This window comes from Scyliorhinus canicula, chromosome 11 (genome assembly GCF_902713615.1).
Source record: "Scyliorhinus canicula chromosome 11, sScyCan1.1, whole genome shotgun sequence".
NCBI classification, from domain to species: domain Eukaryota; kingdom Metazoa; phylum Chordata; class Chondrichthyes; order Carcharhiniformes; family Scyliorhinidae; genus Scyliorhinus; species Scyliorhinus canicula.
In genome coordinates this window covers 112,425,898-112,450,598 of record NC_052156.1, presented here as the reverse complement: position 1 = coordinate 112,450,598, position 24,701 = coordinate 112,425,898, and the positions used below count along the sequence as shown (strand labels likewise).

General features: G+C 43.1%; 1 protein-coding gene across 5 annotated transcripts in view; it reads left to right on the top strand.

Moving 5' to 3' along the window:
* The window catches only part of aebp2 (AE binding protein 2), a 138,227-nt gene that overhangs the window by 80,977 nt on the left and 32,549 nt on the right, over nucleotides 1–24,701 (top strand). For all 5 annotated transcript variants that reach the window (XR_005462270.1, XR_005462269.1, XM_038811087.1 and 2 more), the window contains exons 6-7: nucleotides 994–1,061; nucleotides 11,091–11,204. Coding sequence is in view for 3 of the 5 variants with exons in the window: in XM_038811087.1 (XP_038667015.1) it covers nucleotides 994–1,061; nucleotides 11,091–11,204 (182 nt within the window). In the remaining 2 variants the exon portion in view is untranslated. The remainder of the gene's footprint in view (nucleotides 1–993; nucleotides 1,062–11,090; nucleotides 11,205–24,701) is intronic.

The window sequence follows — 24,701 nt, the reverse complement described above, 5'->3', positions numbered from 1 at the left end:
TACACCCAAAGACATTTTGATTGTTAAAACCACACGGTATTTGAAACTTGAGAGAACTTGAGGCTACATTTAGAATACTGTATACAACTTGGAACACTCCTGTGGAAAGGTATTCCAGATTAAGATTGTACAACTGAATGATTCTGGAACTTGGGCTTTTGTGCAGGGTTTCAACCTTGGGCTAAAGAGTGGTCCACTGTGGTGATTCAGTGAACAGTTAGAAGTTGATGTGATTATCTGTACATGTAATTACGTACATACATTGAAAAAAAAACATTCAGAACAAAATTTAAGATTAATTCAAGGTTGAAGATAGTTACGTTCTAAAAGTAAAGTCCTGTGTCTGCAGTTTCTCCTATTTTAAGGGAGCTATGTGTAGCTTGGCTTTATTTGGCAGCAAGCACCAATTATATAATTGAAGCACAGCCTATATGTCACCCATTGGCTTTAAAAAAAAAAAACTCCTGCTTTTTAGAAGTGTAGGGGTGGCTGAATAGCCTTTCTGCTAACCTGCACAAAACCGTCTGTTTCCAGGGCAAAGCACTCCAATAAATAGATACTGAGCTGTGTCACGAAAGCTGACATGGTCACATAAATCTTTTGGGGAGAAATCTCCATAAGGAATAAGACTAGATTAACCTTGATGTTTTGTTAGCAATGTTTCCACAAATAGAACACATTATTAAATATGGCACAACTTGAATTGTACAGATTTTTATTAGTAATGATGCAATTTTTTGAAGCTCCCCATATTTCATTGGCTTAACCCAATTCTACAGGTGCAAGTTTGTGACTGGGTTATATGGTTATTGTGGATACACCTACGGTCACTTTCAATCTTGTGAGAAAATATAAACATTAAATTATCTATTGGGCAGTTGTTAATTGTGCATTGGGAGTATAATTTTGGTCAATTTCTTGTATAATTTCAGAAATTTTCTTCCACTGGAGAATTTCTATTTTTGCTCAGTTTGTACTTTTTTAAATTTTCAGGTAATAGCACGAAGGAGAGAAGATTCTGGAAAGGTGAAAGTGCTGCTTCACTGGACTCCAGAGGACATGTAAGTAATTGAACCTAAAGCCCCATCGTCATTTTCCAGGTCAAAAATTGATCGATTCATGTTCAAATGTGACCAGGATTTGCAGAGTAGCTGTTGAAGGTACTGCAGTAAAATTGGGTGCAAGCTTATTTAGTTGCTTTAGATGGGAAAATCTGATGTATTTAATATCCTTGAACTTGGGTTGTAGGGCTTGCATTGGATCACTAATCATAGTATCAGCCTTGGCTCAGTAGCAACACTTGTACCTGAATCAAAAGATTGAGTTGAAGCGCAACAGTGACTTTTGGCAATTAGACATTTTGCACCAGCCTGAGGAAGTGAAAGGTGCTCTTTCCTTCCAAGGACCTTCCATGGAATATTTAAGTCCTGAAATGGTTCATTTGGTCGATCAAGTTCACGCTGATGTTTTTCTGGGATGGTTGTCTAATTCTAATTTGCTCCTCATACCCTGCGGCACAGTGACACAGTGATTTGCACAGTTGCCTCACAGCTTCAGGGACCCAGGTTCAATTCTGCCCCCCTCTCTCCGTTTCTGGTTTCCTCCAGGTGCTCCTGTTTCCTCCCACAGTCCAAAGATGTGCGGGTTAGGTGAATTGGCAATGCTAAATTGTCCCTTAGTGTCCAAAGGGTTAGTTGGGGTTATGGGGAGAGGGTGGATGGAGGGCTGGGCTGAAGTAGGGTGCTCCTTCCAAGGGCCGGTGCATACTCAATTGGCCAAATGGCCTCCTCCTTCATTGTCGGGATTCTATGATGGATTCTAGATCTTTTCTTAAGCAACAATTGAATGCTAATTTGTATGGACATTGGCTAAACTTGTGGCAGGGATTTTGCATCCTGCCACCCACATATAAATGTTGTGATTAATATTGTTTTCTGGTTGCTGTGAGAAACTTAGCAACTTATCCCCTTAAACGTTTTGGCCTATTTCATAATGAAGGTGGGTTGTTTTAGTTGACAGTAGCCATTGTGCAGCTAGTTCACTGTCTACAATCTGGCAGTTAGTTGCCTGATGCAATTATAATGGAATTGTTCAATCGCTATCAATTAACCTGCAACAGACTTGGACAAATGCTTCAGAGACATTAGTTCAAATCCAATTTCAATTTAATAAATGAATCGAGAATAAAAATTTAGTCTCAGTAATGGTGATCAGGAAACAACCAGATTGGCAATCTGGTTCCCTTATATCCTTATCAGGTGCATAAGATACCGGAGCAGAATTAGGCCATTTGGCCCATTGAGTCTGCTCTGTCATTCGATCATGGCTGATCAAATCCTGGCCTTTACTCCATTGTCCTGCCCATTCTCCATACCTTCAACCCATTGCCAATTAAAAGTCTGTTTAACTCCTCAAATTTACTCCCTGTCCCTGCATCCACCGCACTCTAGGGCATCAAATTCTACAGATTCACAACCCTTTGGGAGAGGTAGTTTCTCCTCAACTCTGTTTTAAACTTGCTACTTCTTATCCTCTCAACACGGTCAGCAGAAGTATTGGCAAAAATTATACCGCTGAATTAATATTTCTGTGCTAAATCTACTGAAGCAGTTAGCAACACGGGCTATTTAGCCTTTTGAGCTTGCCTCTCATCCAACTCCATACATAGCTGCCTTTGCATGTTGACTATGACCTCTCATTTTTGAATGCCCCTCAAGAGGAAGCATCTGTACCACGTCTACTTTATCCATACCTTTTATCATCTTGTATACGTCAATTTGATATCTCCTCATTCTTCTAAACTCTAGAGCGTACAGGCCTAAACAGTTCTTTTAGGGAAGGAAACCTAGTTTTCTTACCTGATCTGGCCTACATGTGACTCGGCAACGCGGTTGACTCTTAACCCCCCCCCCCCCCCCCCCCCCCTCTGAAATGTCCAAGCAAGCCACTCCATTGTATAAAACCATTACTGGAAAGTTGGAAAGGAATAAAACTGAATGGATCACATGGCATCAGCCTTGATATTGGAAAGGACAATGCCAAACCCTGTCCTGTTGACCCTGCAAAGTCCTAACGTCTGGCAACTTGTACCAAAATTAGGAGAGCTGTCACACAGACTGGTCACTCGACAGCAGACATGGTCATACTCACCGAATCATCATCATTCAAGTAATATCCCATGCTCTTATGTCACCATCCCACTGGTAGGACCAATCCAGCAGAGGTGGTCACAACTGGCTCTGCGTGTCCTCAACATCAACTCTGGACCCCACAAAGTCATGTGATATTGTGGCACACCTGGAGTACTGTGAGCGGTTAGGGCATCGCACCTTTGGAAGGATATATTGCCGCTTGAGAGAATACAGCAAAGGTTTACGAGTGTAATATTTGGACTTGAGGATGAAATTTCAAGGCGAGATGGCACAAATTAGGGTTGCCTTCTTGAAATTTAAGAACAAAGAAAAGTACAGCACAGGAACAGGCCCTTCAAGCCCGAGCCGACCATGCTGCCTGACTAAACTGCAATCTTCTACACTTCTTGGGTCCGTATCCCTCTATTCCCATCCTATTCATGTATTTGTCAAGATGCCCCTTAAATGTCACTATTGTCCCTGCTTCCACCACCACCTCCGGCAGCGAGTTCCAGGCACCCACTACCCTCTGTGTAAAAAAAAAAAAAAAAAAAAACTTGCCTTGTACATCTCCTCTAAACCTTGCCCCTCGCACCTTAAACTTATGCCCCCTAGTAATTGACCTCCCCACCCTAGGGAAAAGCCTCTGACTATCCATTCTGTCTATGCCCCTCTTAATTTTGTAGACCTCTATCAGGTTGCCCATCGACCTCGGTCGTTCCAGTGAGAACAAACTGAGTTTATTCAACCTCTCCTCATAGCTATTACCCTCCATACCAGGCAACGTCCTGGTAAATCTCTTCTGCACCCTCTCTAAAGTCTCCACATCCTTCCGGTAGTTGGCGACCAGAATTGAACACTATATTCCAAGTGTGGCCTAACTAAGGTTCTATACAGCTGCAACATGACTTGCCAATTCTTATACTCAATGCCCCGGCCAATGAAGGCAAGCATGCCATATGCCTTCTTGACGACCTTCTCCACCTGTGTTGCCCCTTTCAGTGACCTGTGGACCTGTACACCTAGATCTCTCTGACTTTCAATACTCTTGAGGGTTCTACCATTCACTGTATATTCCCTACCTGCATTAGACCTTCCAAAATGCATTACCTCACATTTGTCCGGATTAAACTCCATCTGCCATCTCTCCGCCCAAGTCTCCAAACCATCTAAATCCTGCTGTGTGCTCTGACAGTCATCATCGCTATCTGCAATTCCACCAACCTTTGTGTCTGCAAACTTACTAATCAGACCAGTTACATTTTCCTCCAAATCATTTATATATACTGCGAAGAGCAAAGGTCCCAGCACTGATCCCTGCGGAACACCACTACTCGCAGCCCTCCAATTAGAAAAGCACCCTTCCATTGCTACTCTCTGCCTTCTATGACCTAGCCAGTTCTGTATCCACCTTGCCAGCTCTCGCCTGATCCCGTGTGACTTCACCTTTTGTACCAGTAACCATTTAGATGGTTGAGGGGTGATTTTATTGAAGTTTCAAGAATAGATTGGGCAGAGAGTTCTGGTATAGTCTAAAATTGGAACCAGACTTTTTAGGAGTGAAATTAGGAAACATGCACAGAGTGTATAAGTTTGAAACTCTCAATACAATTGATGCTGGATCAATTAATTTGAAAACTGAGATTGATTCTCAGCCAAAGGTCTGAAGGGATATGGGCAAAGGCGGGTATGTATGGTGTTGGAGGAGAAGCAAGCTCAAAAAGCTAAATAGTCCGTGGTGCTAACTGCTCCAGTAGATTGAACACAGAAATATTCATTCAGCGGGGTAATTTTTGCCAAGACGTTTGTTGACTGTATTGATTTTTGTCTTGCCATGTCTTCAATCATCAATGAATGCTCAAAGCCTTTATAGAACCACAGAATCCCTACAGTGCAAAAGGAGGTCATTTGGCCTATCAAGTCTGCAACAATCCTCCGAAAGAGTGCACTGCGCACCCCTCTCCATCCCTGCAGTCCCAAGTATTAATCGTGGACAATCCATTAGACTGCACATCTTTCGACTGTGAAAGCAAACAAGAGCACCTGGAAGAAACCCATGCAGACACAAAAATCCTATTTGTATCTGAAGCTATGCATTTCTGAACAACATAGTACATGATCTGTTACTAAAGATATGTTGAACTGCTTAAATCATTTGATTGGTTAGGGAGCTGAAAGCTCATTGTCTGACTTCCTACTCTTCAGTCCCCCATCCCCAGAAGGCATGCACTGCTGTGTTTGAATTATCATATCTTAATTGAATTGCGCTCTGAAAGTCACAATTTGTTCTAGAGCGCAGTTTACTTCTCAGACTCTCGACTGTTCACATCTGGTCTGAGATAGCATGTTTTAAGTTAGATAGTAAGTCCACCTTGCGGGATTTAGATCTCTGATTCCTTTGACTGAGAACTGAATAACCTTATTTCAGGTCAAAATTATACATAGGACCATAAGAAATAGGAGCAGGAGTAGACTATGTAACCCCTTGAGCCTGCTCTAGATTCTAATACCATGGCTGATCATCTAACTCAAATCCATTTTCCTGCCTTTTCAAATTGTCTTTTGATGCATTTAGTACGTAAAAAATTATAGAAATCTCAATCTGAAATGTACTGTTTGACGCTCTGCACCCCTCTGGTGTCCTCCCCCAAAAGACTTGTACTCGGGTCTCTGGTGTTGAGGTGCTACTTTTTTTTAAAAAGCGTATCTTAGACCCAGGTTGTCAAATACTTATGTAGCTATGGTACTTCTGTTTTGGAAAATATCTGCCATCCGGTAACATGCTTGAGAGAGTTTAAGTTTGAGATCTCCAATCACCAGTGGGATGAAACAGCAAATTGGCTACTTCAATCACAAGATCAAAACTTAAAATTTTTGCCAGATTGTTTGTGCAAGAAGCATAAAGTCCATTGATAAAAGGTGCCCATATGCATGCATGCACATACGGCCATGGCGTTCCATAATTCGGAGGAGGCAGCAATGGCCCACATAGTTTGTAACTGCCAGTGCGTTGTTGGCATGCAGCTCATCTTGTTGAGGGCTAAATTGTGGAACATTTAGCTTGAAAAAAGGCAGCTTTGGAGAGTGAAGCCTAGAATGTCATTTTTAACACTTGCTGTTAAGTTTTTGACAATTTCCCAGTACAGTTGCTTTGAACAAACAGTTTGATGCATGTTCTTATGTAAACATAAACATGACTTGAAGTGAAATTTAATTGTTGACATGAATCCATTGACTATGAAATATTTCATCAATGCAGTTGAATCATTTGTTCAGCTGTAATATTTGCAAGTGATGCATGAGTGAATAGGCTTTGAAATTGGTAATTCTTTATTTTTCCGAACTATGCAATATAGCCAGATCTCATTCGAGTTTTGGAGGCATATTAGTTGAGTTTTGTTGTTTGTTTTTAACTATTCCAGCATCATGCCTGAGAAATAATACTTTTCATACTTTTATTGTGTCCTTTAAAAACATGTTACATCTGTGGATGTAAATATTTGTTTATCTTATTACTAAAAACGTTCTTTACACAGTGATAACCGGTTACATATCAAAGTTAGCTCATGTTTTTAATTAACGTGCAGAACTTTTCAAAGAGCGAGTTTGTGACATTTTAAAATTAAATGTGATGTTTTGGTTTCAGCTCTTAAAAGAACAGCATTGTATCATGCAATTTAAGTTCGCTCCATGGTAAAATTGGTGTATTGATGGTCATTGAGACATTTGATCAATGGATTTTTCCTCCAAAAGGTTTCCATCTAGTCTTGTTGCTGCCAGAGATATTTGGGGACTTTAACCATTATCTGGTTGCAGAAATATTTTAAGTAACCTGTAAGAGATGTGAACCCAAACTAAGACTCTATGTTGCTGTAATTAACTCTACAAGTAGTTTAAGATAAGTTTAGCATGCAGACACACAAAGAAGTGGACTCTGGATTAGTTCAGAATGCAGCAGAATTATAATTTGAACAGAAGTTGACTCTTTCCTATTTTTGTGTAAAGTGGAGTATTTTCAAACTGGTCTGTATCTTTAAATTTTGTTCAATAAAAATTACATGATCATCACACTTCCAGTGTTACACTTGCTCAAACATCTATCATGTGCTTAATATTCTAATTCTTGAAGCACCTATTTTCTCACACAACAGATGAGAGAATACCTTTTTTAAAATCTCCTTTCTGGCACGTTAAGGATTTATGGCGATTTGATTGATAATTCGACCCTGAAGTGAGCTTCCAACCCCATATCTTTTCCAGCGACTAAACTACTTCCTTCTATCTCCATAATATTGCCCATTTGCTGATATAGTACTTATCCATGCTTTTGTTATCTCCAAACTCAACCGTTCCAATCCTCTGCTGGTCAGCCTCTCATCTTCAACTCTTTATAAAAGTTTGGCTCATCCAAATTGGGTGTCTCAACTCTTATTGTCCTGTTAAACAGCTTGAAATCTCCCTTGTATCTCAATAGGATTTGCAGTGGCAGTGTGGTTAGCACTGTTGCCTGACAGCATTAAGGACTCAATTCCGGCCTTGGGTCACTGTCTGTGTGGAGTTTACACATTCTCCCCGTGTCTGCATGGGTTTCCTCCAGTGCTCTGGTTTCCTCCCACAGTCCAAAGATATGCAGGTTAGGTGGATTGGCTATGCTAAATTGCCCTTTAGTATCCAAAAAGATGTGTAGGTTAGATTAAGGGGTTAATGGGATAGGACAGGGGAGTGAACTTGGATGAAGTACTCTTTCAGAGTGTCAGTGCAGACTCGATGGGCCAAATGGCCTCCTGTAGAGATTCTCAAACAATATTAGTGTCTATCCTTTCAAGCCCCTCAGACGTTTGTAGGTTTCAATGAGATGGCCACTCACTATTTGATACTCCAAAGATTATAAGCCAATTTACTCATCATAGAACAACTCCCTCATCCCAAGGACCAATTTAGTTAATCTTTGTTGCACCGCCTCCAGTGCAAGTATATCCATTTGTAAATGTGAAGACCAAAACTTCACACAGTATTCCTGATGTGGTCTCACCAAAACCCTGTACAATTAGACCATAAGACCACAAAACATAGGAGCAGAATTAGGCCACTCGGGCCATTGAGCCTGCTCCGCCATTCAATCATGACTGATATTTTTCTCATCCCCATTCTCCTGCCTTCCCCATAACCCCTGATCCCCGTATTAATCAAGAACCTATCTATCTCTGTCTTAAAGACACTCAGTGATTTGGCTTCCACAGCCTTCTGCGGCAAAGAGTTCCACAGATTCACCACCCTCTGGCTGGAAAATTCCTCCATCTCTTTTAAAGGATCGTCCCTTTAGTCTGAGATTGTCCTCTGCTTCTAGTTTTTCCTACAAGTTGAAACATCCTCTCCACATCCACTCTATCCAGGCATCGCAGTATTCTGTAAGTTTCAATAAGATCCCCTCTCATCCTTCTAAACTCCGTGTACAGACCCAGAGTGCTCAAGCGTTACTCATATGACAAGCATTTCATTCCAGAGATCATTCTTGTGAACCTCCTCTGGACCTTTCCAAGGTCAGCACATCCTTCCTTAGATATGGAGCCAAAACTGCTCTCTCTACTCCAAATGGGGTCTGGCCAGAGCCTTATGTAGCCTCAGAAGTACATCCCTGGTCTTGTATTCTAACCCTGTCGACATGAATGCTAACATTGCATTTGCCTTCCTAACTGCCGACTGAACCTGCACATTAACCTTAAAAGAATCGTGAACAAGTACTCCAAAGTCCCTTTGTGCTTCTGATTTCCTAAGCATCTCTCCATTTCGAAAATAGCATGATTTATTTATTCTTGTTCTCCAATTGCCTTCAAATAAAGGCTAATGTGTCATTTGCCTTCCTGATCGCTTGCCTTAACTACGTGCTAACTTTCTGCATCCCTTGTATCAGCGCATCCAAGTCGCTTTGAACACTCAACACGTACAAGTTTCTCACCACTTAAAAATATTCTGCTTTTTAAAAATTCTTGACCAAAGTGAATAATTTCACATTTCCCTATTTTATATTCTGCACATGCCATCTTGTTGCCCATTTAATTGATCTATCTATATCTCGCTTCAGCCTGTGTCCTCCCCACAGCTTAACTTTCCACCTATCTTGGTATCATCAGCAAACGTTGATACATTACTCTCTGTCTCTTCACCTGAGTCATGAATATGGATTGTACATAGCTCGGGTCTTAGCACTGATCCTTGCAACACTGCCCAATTCACTGCCTGACAACTTGAAAAAGCTTTGTTTATGCCCAGTCTGTTTTCTGACTGTTCACCAATCCTAATCTGTGAATGTATTACCACATACTCCATAAATCCTTGCTTTGCCTCTCAATTTTGAGACATTTTTGGTGAGCATTTTGGAAATTTAGGTATACTACATCTACTGGTTCCCCTTTATCTACCTGACTAGTCATATCTGCAAAATGATCCAGTATAATTGTTAAATAGAATTTCCCTTCAGTAAAATCATGTTCACTATGCATTGCTAAGGCTTCCTTACTAATATATTCCAGCATTTTCCAAACAAATGATGTTAGGCTCACTGGTCTGTTGTTCACTGTTTACTCTCCTTCCATTTGTTTATTTGTCAACTTGTAACCGAGTGGGATTGGGCCAGAATCTAATTTTGGAAAATTATAGATCGCGTGTCCACTATTCCTGCCAGCTTTTAGAACCCGAGGGTATAGACCATCAGGTCCCGGGCGTTTGTCAGATTTTAATCGCTTATGTTTCTCTAGTATATTTATCTCTACCATATTAAGTTCCTCCCTTTTTAGCCCCTAGATTACCATCTGTTTCTGGAGCGTGTGTCTTTTACTACGAAGACAGGCACAAAATATTTGTCCAGTACCTCAGCCATTTCCTCATTCCCCATGATTTCTCCCTTCTCTGCTTCTAAGGAACAGATGTTTACTTTCTCTACTCTCTTCCTTTTTTATATGCTTTTAAAAGCTCTAACAATATGTCTTTGCAGCAAAATCTAGACAACATTCAGGCTTGGGCTGATAAGTGGCAAGTGAAATTCTTGACCATCTCCAACAAAACACAATCTAGCAATCCCTTTTTGACGTTCAGTGGCAATGTTCGCATTGAATCTTTCTTCATTAACATCTCAGGAGATTATTATTTACCAGAACTGAACCTGACCTGCCATATAAATACTGTGGCTATAAGAACAGGTCAGAGACTGGGAATTCTGCAGCCAGTAACTCACTATATGACTCGCCAATGCTCACCCTCCACGTGGAAGGCACAAGTCAGTGTGTGATGGAATACTGTCCACTTGCCTGGATGAGTGCAGTTCAAACAACTTGAGAAGCTTGACATCATCCAGGGCAAAGCAGCTGCTTGACTGGCACTCCATCCACCGCCTTTAACATCCACTCTCTCTGCCACTGGTGCACATTGGTCACCAAGGCTCCTTTGACAGCACTTTCAAAACCCACGAATGATCTCTGCCACCGAGAAGGATCAGGGCAGCAGCTGCATGGGAATGACACCACGTGCAAGTTCCCCACCAATCCACTCACCATCCTGACTTGAAACTATATCGCCGTTCCTTCCTTTTCACTGGATTAATACCAGGACACACCCTAACTATACAGTGGATGTACCTAAATCACAGAAAGCAGCTCGGTAGTGAGTGAAGAAAATGAAACTCTGATGGCCACAAATCTGGTTATTCCCATTGGTGATTGAGTTTCGGGTATTTGTTTTAATTTTTTGCGGACTGTTCTTCATTTAAACTTACAACAGTGTTGTGACATTTTACGGCATAATGTTTGAGAAACCTGCAGAAATGAATTGAAATGCAATATACTGGAAAAATATTTTAAATCTGCTGTGCCTTCTAATATAGCAAGAGTGAATCTTTTTAAACCAGCCTGGGCAAAAGGTAAATATCCTTTTTTGAAGTGATGTCTTGGATGTTTTCTTTTACAGTCTGCCTGATGTGTGGGTGAATGAAAATGACCGATCTCAACTGAGGACGAAAGCGGTTCATTTGTCTAAACTACCACAAGATGCCGCTTTGCTTCTTGACCCAAACATATACCGGTACGGTTGAGATTTAATTTCTCAACTTGTTTTAATTTTATAGAACAGAGCAAGTTCTCTCATCTAACTGCAACTGTTAGTACCTATGTACCTATGTACCTTAATGTAGCAGCCTGTTTCTCTGCTGAAGGGATCGGTGGCCCAGACAAATGTTGCTCATGTTGCCTTAACAGTGCCATGCTGTTGTTTTTTTCTTTCTCCAGTCCATGTGTAGTTTTAATTCAATGGTTAACACTTTTTTTTTCTCTTGGCCGTACTTTTTATCTTGGCTCCATTAAATCTATGATCTCTGGGTAAAATGTGAGGGGCAGCCTTTAACCTGTTACGTTTAATCCTTTTAAGTGCATACATCTGCAAAAATAATGATGATTTCCATTTTCATGACGGGCAAAAGATATGTAAAGATCTGGTCTTGGTCAAGACAAAAATTATGAAAATCATTTAAGCAGTACAGACTTTCACCGCACTCTTTTTTTTGATGATCAACCAGATGGATGTATCTCGTGTTGGAAATGAGATTGTGGTCTGAATGGTGGGGCATTGACCTTTCTATTGTGCTGTACATTGTTATGGCTTTGCACTTTTTATTGACTATTGGAAGGTAACCACCCGAGTTAAGTATTTGTGCGGTTTGGAGCCCAAGTGAGGAAAGTCACTTAATTTCTGAAGTGTGAGTGAAGTAATCTTTACTTCAGCATTTGTCATTGTGGTTGTCGGTTTGTGTCTCGTCAGAAAGAAATACAATTAAAGCAACAAAGGAGAGGAACTTGTGGCTGAGACTCCTTACTTCCCTAATTGAAAGTGTGAAAATAGATGAGTCCCCTGGGTCGGATGGGATTTATCCTAGGATTCTCTGGGAAGCTAGGGAGGAGATTGCAGAGCCTATGGTTTTGATCTTTATGTCGTCATTGTCTGCAGGAATAGTGCCAGAAGACTGGAGGATAGCAAATGTTGTCCCCTTGGTCAAGAAGGGGAGTAGAGACAACCCCGGTAACTATAGACCAGTGAGCCTTACTTCTGTTGTGGGCAAAGTCTTGGAAAGGATTATAAGAGATAGGATTTAAAATCATCTAGAAAGGAATAATTTGATTAGGGATATTCAACACGGTTTTGTGAAGGGTAGGTCGTGCCTCACAAACCTTATTGAGTTCTTTGAGAAGGTGACCAAACAGGTGGACGAGGGTAAAGCAGTTGATGTGGTGTATATGAATTTCGGTAAAGCGATTAATAAGGTTCCCCATGGTAAGCTATTGCAGAAAATACAGAGGCATGGGATTCAGGGTAATTTAGCGGTTTGGATCAGAAATTGGCTAGCTGTAAGAAGACAGAGGGAGGTAGTTGATGGGAAATGTTCAGCCTGGAGTTCAGTTACTGGTGGTGTACCCCAAGGATCTGTTTTGGGGCCACTGCTGTTTGTTATTTTTATAAATGACCTGGAGGAGTGCGTAAAAGAATGGGTGAGTAAATTTGCAGATGACACAAGTCGGTGGATTTGTGGACAGTGCAGAAGGATATTGCAGGTTACAGAGGGACATAGATAAGCTGCAGAGCTGGGCTGACATGTGGGAAATGGAGTTTAATGCAGAAAAGTGTGAGGGGATTCATTTTGGAAGGAGTAACAGGAATACAGAGTACTGGGCTAATGGTAAAATTCTTTGTAGTGTGGATGAGCAGAGAGATTTCGGTGTCCATGTATATAAGATCCCTGAAAGTTGCCACCCAGGTTGATAGGGTTGTTAAGAAGGCGTAAGGTGTGTTAGCTTTTATTGATAGAGGGATTGAGTTTCAGAGCCATGAGGTTAGTTGCAGCTGTACAAAACTCTGGTGCAGCTGCATTTGGAGTATTGCGTGCGGTTCTGGATGCCGCATTATAGGAAGGACGTGGAAGCATTGGAAAGGGTGCAGAGGAGATTTACCAGGATGTTGCCTGGTATGGAGGGAAGATCTTACGAGGAAAGGCTGACAGACTTGAGGCTGTTTTTGTTAGAGTGAAGAAGGTTAAGAGGTAACTTAATAGAGGCATACAAGATGATCAGAGGATTAGATAGGGTAGACAATGAGAGCCTTTTTCCTTGGATGGTGATGGCTAGCACGAGGGGATATAGCTTTAAATTGAGGGGAGATAGATGTAGGACAGATGTCAGAGGTAGGTTCTTTACTCAGTAGTAGGGCCGTGGAATGCCCTGCCTGCAACAGTAGTGGACTCGCCAACATTAAGGGCATTTAAATGAACATTGGATAAACATATGGATGATAATGGAATTGGGGAAATGGGCTTTAGATTGGCTTCACAGGTCGGCGCAACATCGAGGGCCGAAGGGCCTGTACTGCGCTGTAATATTCAAATGTTCTAACTTGGGTTGCATTTACTTGTTAATGTATTCAGCCACCTCGAGCATCCTTGATCAACTGTTGAGCATATCCTAAACACAGTGCCCACTGACGCGTTCACAGTGTATCACCTACCCCAGGCACCGCTCTTGTCCCTCACAAGACCATTGTAGCTTCTGGTGGCGGCCATGGAGGAGTAGGTTGCACATTTGATAGCTCCCGCCTGTGACGGACTTTTGAACATTTTTCCCCTGTTTTTTCCCCGGATTTTATTGGATAAATCGGTCAAGAGTGAGAGTGATGAGAAATCCCCCTCCAGCGTATGGAGAATTGGACCAGAAGTGGCCGTGTGAGAAAACAAAGTCCTACAAGGAAGACGCGAGCAGAGCTGGCAACGCCAGAAAGCATGGCGGAGAGGCAGGGCTGTACGGAGATGGCATAGTGGTCGACTGAGCAGCTGGTGAAGTTTTTTGTCGAATGCTTCGCCAAGCTTAAGAAGGACACGCTGGACTCGATCAAGGCTTCGATTGATCAGGTGGTGCAGAATTAGGAAACACATGGACGTGCAATCCAGGAGGTGGAGAAAAAGGTGTCTGAGCACTAGGAATACGTAACCGTGCTGGAGACCAAGGCGGAGATGATGAATGAACGCCAGAAAAGAATGCAGGAGAAGCTGGAGGTCCAGGAGGCAGAATCTGAGAATCGTCAGCGTCCCTGAAGGCAGTGAGGGATCGGATGCAAGGGCCTATGTGACGAACATACTGGAGAAGTTGATGGGGGCTGAGGCCTTCCCTCAGCCCCTTGTAGAGCGCACAGGGGCCGACCAGGTTGATTACATGGAACATCAGAGGGTTGAATGGGCCGGTCAAGAGTGCTCGCGTGTTTGCGCATTTGAGGGGGCTGAAGGCAGACGTAGTAATGTTACAAGAGACTCACCTAAAGATTATAGACCCGACTAGATTGAGAAAGGGGTGGGTTGGCCAAGTATTCCACACACGGCTGAACTCTTGATCAATAAATGAGTGGCATTCGAGGCGGGAAAATCGTGTCAAACATGGGGGGTTGGTATATAATGGTGAGTGGGAAGCTGGAGGGGCTGTGGGTGGTATTCGTCAACATATATGCTCCGAATTGGGACAATGTGGAATTTATGAGGTGGGTGTTAGGTAAGATCCCAGACTTGAGGGGGGGGGAGATTTTATTAGTCACTGATCAGTATTTGGACCAGTCAAAATCTAGGACAGGGAGGGTGCCAGCTGCGGCAAAGGAATTGAAGGGGTTTATGGAACAGATGGAGGGAGTTGACCCATGGAGGTTTGCACAGCCAAGGGTGAAGCAGTTTTTTTTCCTCCCATGTCCACAAGGTATACTCTCGCACCGACTTTTTTGTTCTGAGCACGGCTCTAATACTGGGGGTGGTGGATACTGAGTACTCGGCAATCGCAGTGTCGGATCATGCCCCACATTGGGTGGATCTACGGATTTGTTCGGAGAGAGGCCAACGCCCGCTGTGGAGACTGGATGTGGGGTTGTTAGCGGACGAAACAATCCGTGGCCAGGTGAACAGGTCCATCCAGAACTACCTGGAAACAAATGATACGGGTGAGGTCTCTACAGCAATGGTTTGGGAAGCATTGAAGGCAGTGGTCAGAGGGAATTAATCGCGATACAGGCCCACAGAGAAAAGGCGGAACGGGCTGAGAGGAATAGGTTAGTTGAGTAGATACTCCAGGTGGGCAGGAGATACTCTGAGGCCCCGGTCGCGGGGCTACTGAGGGAGCGGCAGAGGTTACAGGTGTAGTTTGAGCTGTTGACTACAGGGAAAGCGGTGGAACAGCTGACGATGGCAAGGGAGGTGATTTGTGAGTATGGGGAAAAGGCAAGCAGAATGTTAGAGCACCAGCTCAGAAAAAGGGAGGCGGCCAGGGAGATGGGGAGAGTAAAGAGTAGAGGTGGGAATACGGTCCTGGACCCAGTAGGGGTGAATGAGGTGTTTAAGGACTTTTACAACAAATTATGAGTCGGAACCCCTGGCGGGAGTGGAGGAGATGAGGCAGTTTTTGGGTCAGTTGAGGTTCCCAAGGGTGGATGAGGATCTGGTGGAATGGCTGGGAGCCCCAATTGAAATTGAGAAAATAGTTGAAGGGCCGGGTGGCATGCAGTCGGACAAGGCCCCGGGACCGGATGGATACCTGGTGGAATTCTATAAGATGTTTTCAGAGATGTTGAGCCCACTGATGGTGAGGACATTTAATGAAGCAAGAGAGAAGGGAGTCCTCTCCCCAACAATGTTGCAGGCCTCAATTTCATTTATCCTGAAACGGGAGAAGGATCTGGAGCAATGCAGGTCATAACAGGCCAATGTCTCTACTGAATGTGGACGCCAAACTGCTGGCCAAGATACTGGCCACAAGGAGAGAGGATTGTGTCCCGGGGGTGATAGGGGACGACCAGACGGGATTTGTAAAGGGCAGGCAACTCGAGGCCAATGTTCGAAGGCTTTTAAATGTTATTATGATTCCCTCAGAAGGAGGGGAGACCGAGGTGGTGGTAGCGATGGATGTGGAGAAGGCTTTTGATCGGATGGAGTGGGATTACCTGTGGGAGGAGCTGGGAAGGTTTTGGTTTGGTGAGGACTTAATTGACTGGGTGCGGTTGCTCTATCAGGCACCAGCGGCGAATGTGCGTACGAACCGGCTTCGGTGATGGAGCACCGGGTCTCGTTTTAAGCAGATGACCTGCTCTTGTATATTCCAGACCCGTTGGAGGGGATGGGGGAAGTTATGCGGATCCTCGGGGAATTTGGTAATTTTTCGGGGTATAAATTGAATATGGGGAAAAGCGAGATGTTCGCTATCCAGGCAAGAGGGCAGGAGAAGAGACTGGGCGAGCTGCCATTTAGAATGGTAGGAAGGAGCTTTTGGTATCTGGGAATCCAGGTGGCCCGGTAATGGGAGGCACTGCACAAGTTAAACCTATCCCGGCTTGTAGAACAAATGAAAGAGGACTTTAAGAGATGGGACATGCTCCCGCTTTCACTGGCAGGGAGGGTACAGACTCTGAGAATGACTGTCCTCCCCAGATTTCTGTTTATCTTTCAGTGCTTCCCCATCTTCATCCCAAGGGCCTTTTTCAAGCGGGTGAATAAGGTTATTTCGGGCTTTGTGTGGGCGGGTAAAGCCCCACGAGTGAAGAAGGTGTTGCTGGAGTGCGGTCGGGGGAGGGTGGGTTGGCGCTGCCGAACTTTTGGAATTACTACTGGGCGGCTAATATAGCCATGATTTGGAAGTGGATAAGTGGATGGGGGGATAGGGGTCGGTGTGGGAGCGGATGGAGGCGGCGTCATGTAAAGGCTCAAGTTTGGGAGTACTGATATCTTCCGTTCTCGCCGGCCCAATACTTCACAAGTCCGGTGGTGGTGGCGGCACTGAGAATCTGGGGGCAGTGGAGGTAATATAAGAGAGTGGAGGGAGCATTGGTTTGGACCCCGATTTATAATAATCATCGGTTTGTACCGGGTAGGCTGGATGGTGGGTTCCGGAGACGGCAAAGGGCAGGAATTGGGAGGATGGAGGATCTATTTATAGACGGGAACTTCCCCAGCTTGAAAGCCTTGGAGAATAAATTTAAATTGCCAGCAGGGATTGGGTTTGGGTATTTGCAGGTGCGAGACGTCTTGCGAAAGCAGGTTCAGGCCTTCCTGCTGCCACGTGGGATACAGGACAGAATAGTCTCCAGTACCTGGGAGGAGGGGGGGGGGGGGGGGGGGAGGGATGGAGGGAGAGAAGGTGGGGGGGGGGGAGAGAAAGAGGGGAAGATATAAGATATTTACCAGGAACTTTTGGATGCAGAGGAAACTCTGGTGGAGGAACTTAAGGGCAAGTGGGAGGACGAGCTAGGAGGAGAGATAGAGGCGGGTCTGTGGGTGATGCCCTAAGCAGGGTTAATACATCCTCATCATGTGCTAGGCCTAGCCTGATACAATTCAAGGTAGTCCACCGGGCACAAGTGATGGTGGCCCGGATGAGCAAGTTTTTTGGGGTAGAGGACAGGTGTGTGAGGTGCGCGGGAAGCCCAGCAAATCATGTCCACGTGTTTTGGGCATGTCTGGAACTTAGAAGGTTTGGCAGGGTTTCGCTAAGGCGTTGCCCGGGTACTCAAAACACAGGTCATGCCGAGTCCGGAGGTAGTGATCTTTGGAGTATCGGAAGAGCCGGGAGTGCAGGGGGCGAAAGAGGCCGACGTCTTGGCCTTTGCCTCCCTGGTAGCCCGGAGACAGATCTTATTAATTTTGAGGGACTCGAAGCCCCCGAGTGTAGAGACCTGGGTTAGTGACATGGCTGGGTTTCTCAGTCTCAAGAAAATAAAGTTCGCCGTAAGAGGGTCAATGTTAGGGTTCACCCGGAGGTGGCAGCCGCTTGTCGACTTTCTCGGGGAAAATTAAAATGTCAGCAGAAGCAGAATTCCAAAGGGGGGGGGGAGGAAAGAGGGCCGGACTGTTGTTTTATGGTTGGGTTGTGTGAGAAGATTGTGATGGGGGTGGAAATGTTTTTTATTGTACCATATTTAAGTCGCTGTTATTATAAAAAACTTGCAAACACCCTAATAAAAATATTTTTAAAAAGATCACTGTAGCCCCCACACCGCTCCCCCCACCCATATCCTCCGTATCATGTTCCCAATGTCATTGTTTGCCTCAGCCCTATCCCAGTGCCACCCAAATCCCCAGCTATTGTTGTTATTTCCAAATGAGCAAGTACTCATCTAGCTATTTTGTAAAACCTTTCATGGTGATTGAAAAAGGTATTGCTGCTAGCTGAAATAAAGTTTGTTGAGCTGATTCTAGTCCGTTTTTATCCAGGGTGAAAAGGGCAGCTGTTCAAGTTGAAATATTCCATGAGTGGCGTACCTAGTTTTCAATGTAAGGAAAAGCCTTAAAATTAGTTGGATAGTTGAAGAAATTACCCAATATATATTTCTTCTAGAGTAGCTTGTTATAATGATTGGTTTGCAAGAAATATTTATGGATCTGGAGAATAATGCTGAGATAAAATGACTGCTTGCTCTCATATAATTACAGTTCTGTATTTGAAGCCCGTCGGGTGCAACTTTAGTCGTTTGATCTTGGCATGTTACTTTACGTATTTTCATTTCAGTTTTTTAAAGCCATCTTTATGCACAAGTTGATAGTGTAGAAGAGTAACATACTTTGTTCTGTGTTTCTTGGTACAAAATGCCACCATCCATCTACTACGTGGCTATATCCTTCTCAAACTTGCATTATGCTTATGGGTTATTTCAGTTCCAACATCAAGAAGAACGTAGAACAATTTGACATTTCTATTTCTCGGGTTTCATCTTTGCTTCTTAATCTTGATATTTCAAAGTAACTTTCTGCTCTCTGCAAACAAGGCTGCTCAAGGCCATCAGTTAGGACAAACCAAAAGTCATCGGAGAGTAGAAGCTTTTATCCCAATTACTTGTGTGCAGATTCAAACCCAGATTCCAGTGTGAAAGGCAATTACTGCTGCATGCTCTATATAGTTGTACTTACTGCATACAGTTGAAAAAGGGATATTGGCAGCAGCTAAGTACAGATGGGATGAAAGCTCAAGAGGGAAGAGACACACATGTGAACTTGCAGCCTTGGCAGATTTCAGCTTCTCATCACAGTAGACGACTCCCTGTAAATAGTCACCGTTTTGAAGGCTGTTTTGAACTGGTTAGAGCCCCATTGGTAAATTATTTCATGAGATTTCCATTCCACTCGTACTACAATTCAAGTCTTCCCACAGTGATGTGCTGAGGTCTTGAACTAAGCATCTGCTGGATTATGGGTGAAAAAATTGCTTTCTACATATTCTGGTTCCAGAATGATACTTTCTAATGTCTTTTTGAATGTGACCATTGAAGAACCTCATTTTTTCTTCTTCAGATATTCTCATCAATCATTGAGCAATAGCTCCAAGTAATGCAAATTTAGCGAAATGCAACTCTGGCTGAGAGAAGGTAGTGTTTCCCTCAGACATTACTTCCATTTAGTATGTTTTTGTGACACTCCCCTCAGCAATGTACATAAAGATGGTTTTAAAAAACAAATGAAAATACATAAAATAACATGCCAAGATCAAACGACTAAAGTTGCACACGGTAGGGCTTCAAGTACAGAACCGTAACTATATGAGAGCAAGCAGTTATTTTGTGACATCGGGGCACTGACATGTAGTATCACAGCATGTAGTTCAACTACACTGCAATGGGAGGCACCAAGCAGAAGGCTGATTTGATGTGTGTCATGTTCAGTGGCTGTGAAGTTTGACTTGAGAAATGCAAATTGCTCCTTGATTCATAGCATCATAGAATCTGCGTAGTGCAGAGGGAGGCCGCTCGGCCCATCGATTCAGCACCAACCCTCTGAAAGAGCACCATGCCTCCAGCCTATCCCGGGAATCCCACCTAACCTTTTGGACCCATGAGGCAATTTAGCATGGTCAAGCCACCTCCCCTGCACATCTTTGGACTGTGGGAGGAAACACGCAGACACTGGGAGAACGTACAAAATCCAGTCACCCATGGCTAGAATTGAACCTGGGTCCCTGGTGCTGTGAAACAGGAGTATTCATCTGGACTGTTTCTAATAGGTTCTAAGTTAAGAAGATTTTGGCTCATGTGCTGTCATTTTCATTGTCATGATACAAGAAGGTGGCTATTTGATGCTATATATTTATCGTATACAAACGTGTAGAAGGGTATATTAGAATAAATAGTGGTTTTGCAATGGCTCAACATTTTGTAGTAAGGCTACTTAGTAAGATATAGAACAACAGGTATGAAACTGGTAACCAGGCAACATTTTGATATGGTACTGAAGGCTGGTTTGTGTATGGATGTATTTGGAAGCATTGTAAAAGGTAGTTGTTGGTATCAGCAGGAGAGAAGTGCTGTTAGTGCTGAGCAATAGGAGGCCTACATGCATTAAACCGGCATATTTTGTAATGTCATTATGTTAGCTTGATGGCTCATTCTTAGGCTGAATGCTGCCTTGGAAAAAGTGTGATGGTAGAATGGAAGATTGTGGGACTTGTGGCAAAATTTGAATTGAAGACAGTCAGTGAGCTGGGACCTGTCGGTGTTGGTGAAGTAGCGTTTGTGGCTGGACTGATTATGATCATTTAATCTGTTGATCAGTTTTGTACAGCTTAATGAGAACAGCAATTAAGTGTGCCAACAAATAAGGAAAGGAAGTGGGCAGAATGAAATGCAGACTGGTGTAGAACTCTGAAAGCATTCATGTTGGCAGAGTTGGAGATTGGACTGAGAAATCATTGACACAAACCTGTTTTGGATCAAGTGGTTCCTGAGAAACCAGATCATGTACAAAGCCGGTCGACATAGCTAGGAAAACAATCATTTGTACATTTTTGCTGCTTGGGTCCAGATCCAAAGTAGTCTTATTTTGACAATATTCAATTTAGTATTGTTGGAGTTCAGGGAAAAAAACATATGCTGAATCAGTGTTGTTGACTTCTGATCGCCACAGTTCCATATATATTTGGCTTGAGGCTTACTTTTGGTAAACTAAGCTGCCATCTAATATGACTAGGGGTCTGTGCCCACTGTGTACATGTAGAATTTTATTTTGGGGACAGTAGCATAGTGGTTATTACTGGACTAATGGTCCAGACTTGAGTTCAAATCTTGCCACAACTTCTTAATAAATAAAAATTTTAATAAAAAGCTGGTATCAGTATTGGTGGCCAGGAAACTACTGGATTGTTGTTTGTAAAAGCTCACCTGTCTTAGGGAAGAACATTTGCTATTACTCAGTCTGGCCTCCATGTACCCCCAGACCACAACAATGCGAGTGGCTTATAACTTCCCTCGAATCGAGTGCAGTCCAGACCGATCATTCCATACAAGAAAAAACTTGGGGCATCATAGACATAGGTGAAGCATGTGGAGTGTGGTACTACTCAGCAGAGAAGATGTGAGGAGAGATCAGTTCAGTCCATACGAGGGTCTTCAGGAGTCTGGTAACAGTGGAGAAGAAACTGTTTTTGAATCCGTTTGTGTGTGTTCTCCGACTATTGTCTCTCCTGTCCAATGAGAAAGATGTTGGATGGGAGAATAACCTGGGTGGGAGGGAACTTGATTTTTCTGCCCGCTTTCCCAAGGCAGCGGGAAGTGTAGACAGATGCAGAATGAATTACAGAAGAGGGAAATTTGAATATTGGACCCTACACAATCTTTGAAAAACAAACTGTTGAGATTGTAAATGCAAAATTTGTAAATATTCTAAATACTCATCCAACCTGTGTAGCATTATAGGCAGAATGCTGCCGGGGGTGTTGCAGTTTTCCCATTTACTGAATCTCACTTATTTTAAAATAGATTTTAGAGTACCCAATTCTTTTTTTTTCAATTAAGGGGCAATTTAGCGTGGCCAATCCACCTGCACATCCTTGGGTTCCGGGGCTGGGATCGATCCTGGGACCTCGGCGTGTAAGGCAGCATTGCTAACCACTGCGCCACCATGCTGCCCAGTACTGAATCACCCTTGCAGCAAAACATTTTTGCATTTTGAAAATTGTGAATTCCTTAGTCAGACATTAGGTTGGCCACAATAAATTTTGAATGCAGTAATATCCATTATTTTATGGACTTTATTAGTGTCACTCACAACCCCTGCACAATATTTCTTGTGAAACTGATTAGGAACACAAAGCTACTATACACCTAATGTTTCAGTAAAAGCAGGTGATTAATTTTTTGTTGCAAGAAACTGATTTATGACGAGTGCTCATTTTTTTTAGCTGTTTGGGCAGCATTTTTGAGGTTCTTTATTCAATCCAGTCAATCTGGTCATCTATGTATGCTGTTGTTTAAAAAAACTAATCAGGTTCTACACAACATTCAAATTTTCTACAGAACCTCACTTCCTGGCATCATATTCCTTTTAGCACCTTTGCCACTTTCTATTAGAAATTCTATGAGCAGTAAGCTTGATCTTGCACTAATGTAACCAGTTGTGGTGCTGCAGTTCCACTTTTAAAGCTCCTAGCTTCTTCATTTGTACTAGACAATAAATTCTAGAGTCCAACTGGCTGGATCCCTAAGTTGCAATGTGTTCTGCTTGCTAGCTTTAATGTAAAGTATTTATAAAAATGAGCGTTAAAAATATTTTTGTTCAGCAAGTTTGGACAAATTGTAATCTTCAAAATTGCTCAATTTATTACTGGGCAACACGGTAGTACAGTGTTGCTTCACAGCGCCAGGGACCTGGGTTCGATTCCCAGCTTGGGTCACTGTCTGTGCGGAGTCTGCACGTTCTCGCCGTGTCTGCGTGGGTTTCCTCCGGGTGCTCAGGTTTCTTCCCAAAAGTCCCAAAAAGTGCTGTTGGGTGAATTGGACATTCTGAATTCTCCCTCAGAGTATCCGAACAGGTGCCGGAGTGTGCGACTAGGGGATTTTCACAGTAACTTCATTGCAGTGTTAATGTAAGCCTACTTGTGAAAATAATAAAGATTAAAATTAAATTATATAAGCTCTCTATCATTTTTCATTAGGCAACATGGCCCAAGTATCCCCTGACCGTTAAACCTCTTTACCTGAAAATTGATTTTGATTTTTAATGCAATGCTGAGGAGGCTGGGCTTGCATTTAAAATAAAATTAGCTGATCAGACTGCCAACCAGTGTGGGGATACTGACTGGATTTCTGTTAACTCATTCAGTAATGCTGAAACAGTAGTAAATTGAGCAATTTTGAGGATTACAATTTGTCCAAACTTGCTGAACAAAACAACCTTAGATTAAACTGTAAACGTTTGTTGCTTTTCCCTTTTCTATTCCTTCTGTGTTTCTCATTCACTCTTTACATTTGACCTCTTTTTACTGTAAAATATTTGACTTTCTAATATTTAGTTACAAAACCCTTTACCCACCTGTTTTGATCTGCATCCCTGCTTAAAAACAATTTTATTGGTTCATGGGATTATGGTGTTGCTGGCTAGGCCAGCATTTATCCCCGCCCCACCCCAATTGCTGTCTAAGGAGGTGGTGATGAATTGCCATCTTGAATCACTGCAGTTCATGTGGCGTAGGAGCACCCACAGTGCTGTTATGGAGGAAATTGCAGGAGCTTGATCCAACAACAGGAAGGGTGATGTAGTTCCGAGGTAGGATAGCGTGCGACTTGGCGGGGAACTTGTAGGTGGTGGTGTTCCCAGGCTTCTGCTACCCTTGTCCTTCTAAGTAATAGAAATTGGGGTTTGGAAAGTGCCGTCTGAGGAGCCTTGATGAGTTCCTGCAGTGCATCTTGTAGATGTTACACATTACTGCCATTATGCATTGATGGTGGATTGGGTGCCAATAAAGCTGGCTGGCTTGTTGTGGATGGCGTGGAGCTTCTTGTGTTGCTGAGCTGTACTCATCCAGGCCATCACACTCCTGACTACTGCCTTGTAAACGGTGGCCAGGCTTTAGAGAGTCAGAAGGTTCCTCAGAATTCCCATCATTTGACCTGCTCTTGTAGCCACAGTATTTATATGAATCATTCAGTTTCTGATCAGTGGTAACCTCCGAGATGTTGACAGTGGGAGGATTCAGCGATGGTAATGCCATTGAATGGCATGAGATGGTTAGATTCTTTCTTGTTGGTGATGGTCAATGCCTGGCACTTGTGTAGCATGAATGTTACTTGCCACTTCCCAAATGGATCCATGACGACAGTCCAATTTTAAAAAACATTTGGTGTGCCCAATTAATTTTTTCCAATTAAGGGGCAATTTGGCATGGCCAATCCACCTACCCTGCACATCATTTTGGTTGTGGGGGCGAAACCCACCCAAACACGGGGAGAACATGTAAACTCCACAAGGACAGTGACCCAGAGCAGAGATCGTCGTCAGTCCAATGTTGATGTAGAGAATACTGCAGAGTCTAATTCTGATGGATGATAGCTCTAATCTCCACCATTCTGTTAACCTGTTATTGTATTCAAGGAAGATCCCCATAATGAACTGTGTAAATCTCTCTCGACTTTAGTAGGAAAGTATCAACCATTTCATGGTCGTAACTGTGCGATGGGCTGGGAGATTTGTATTCTAAATAATGGTTTCTGTGCTTAAATTCCCAATTTTGGGCAGCAGAAATCAGAAGTTGTTGC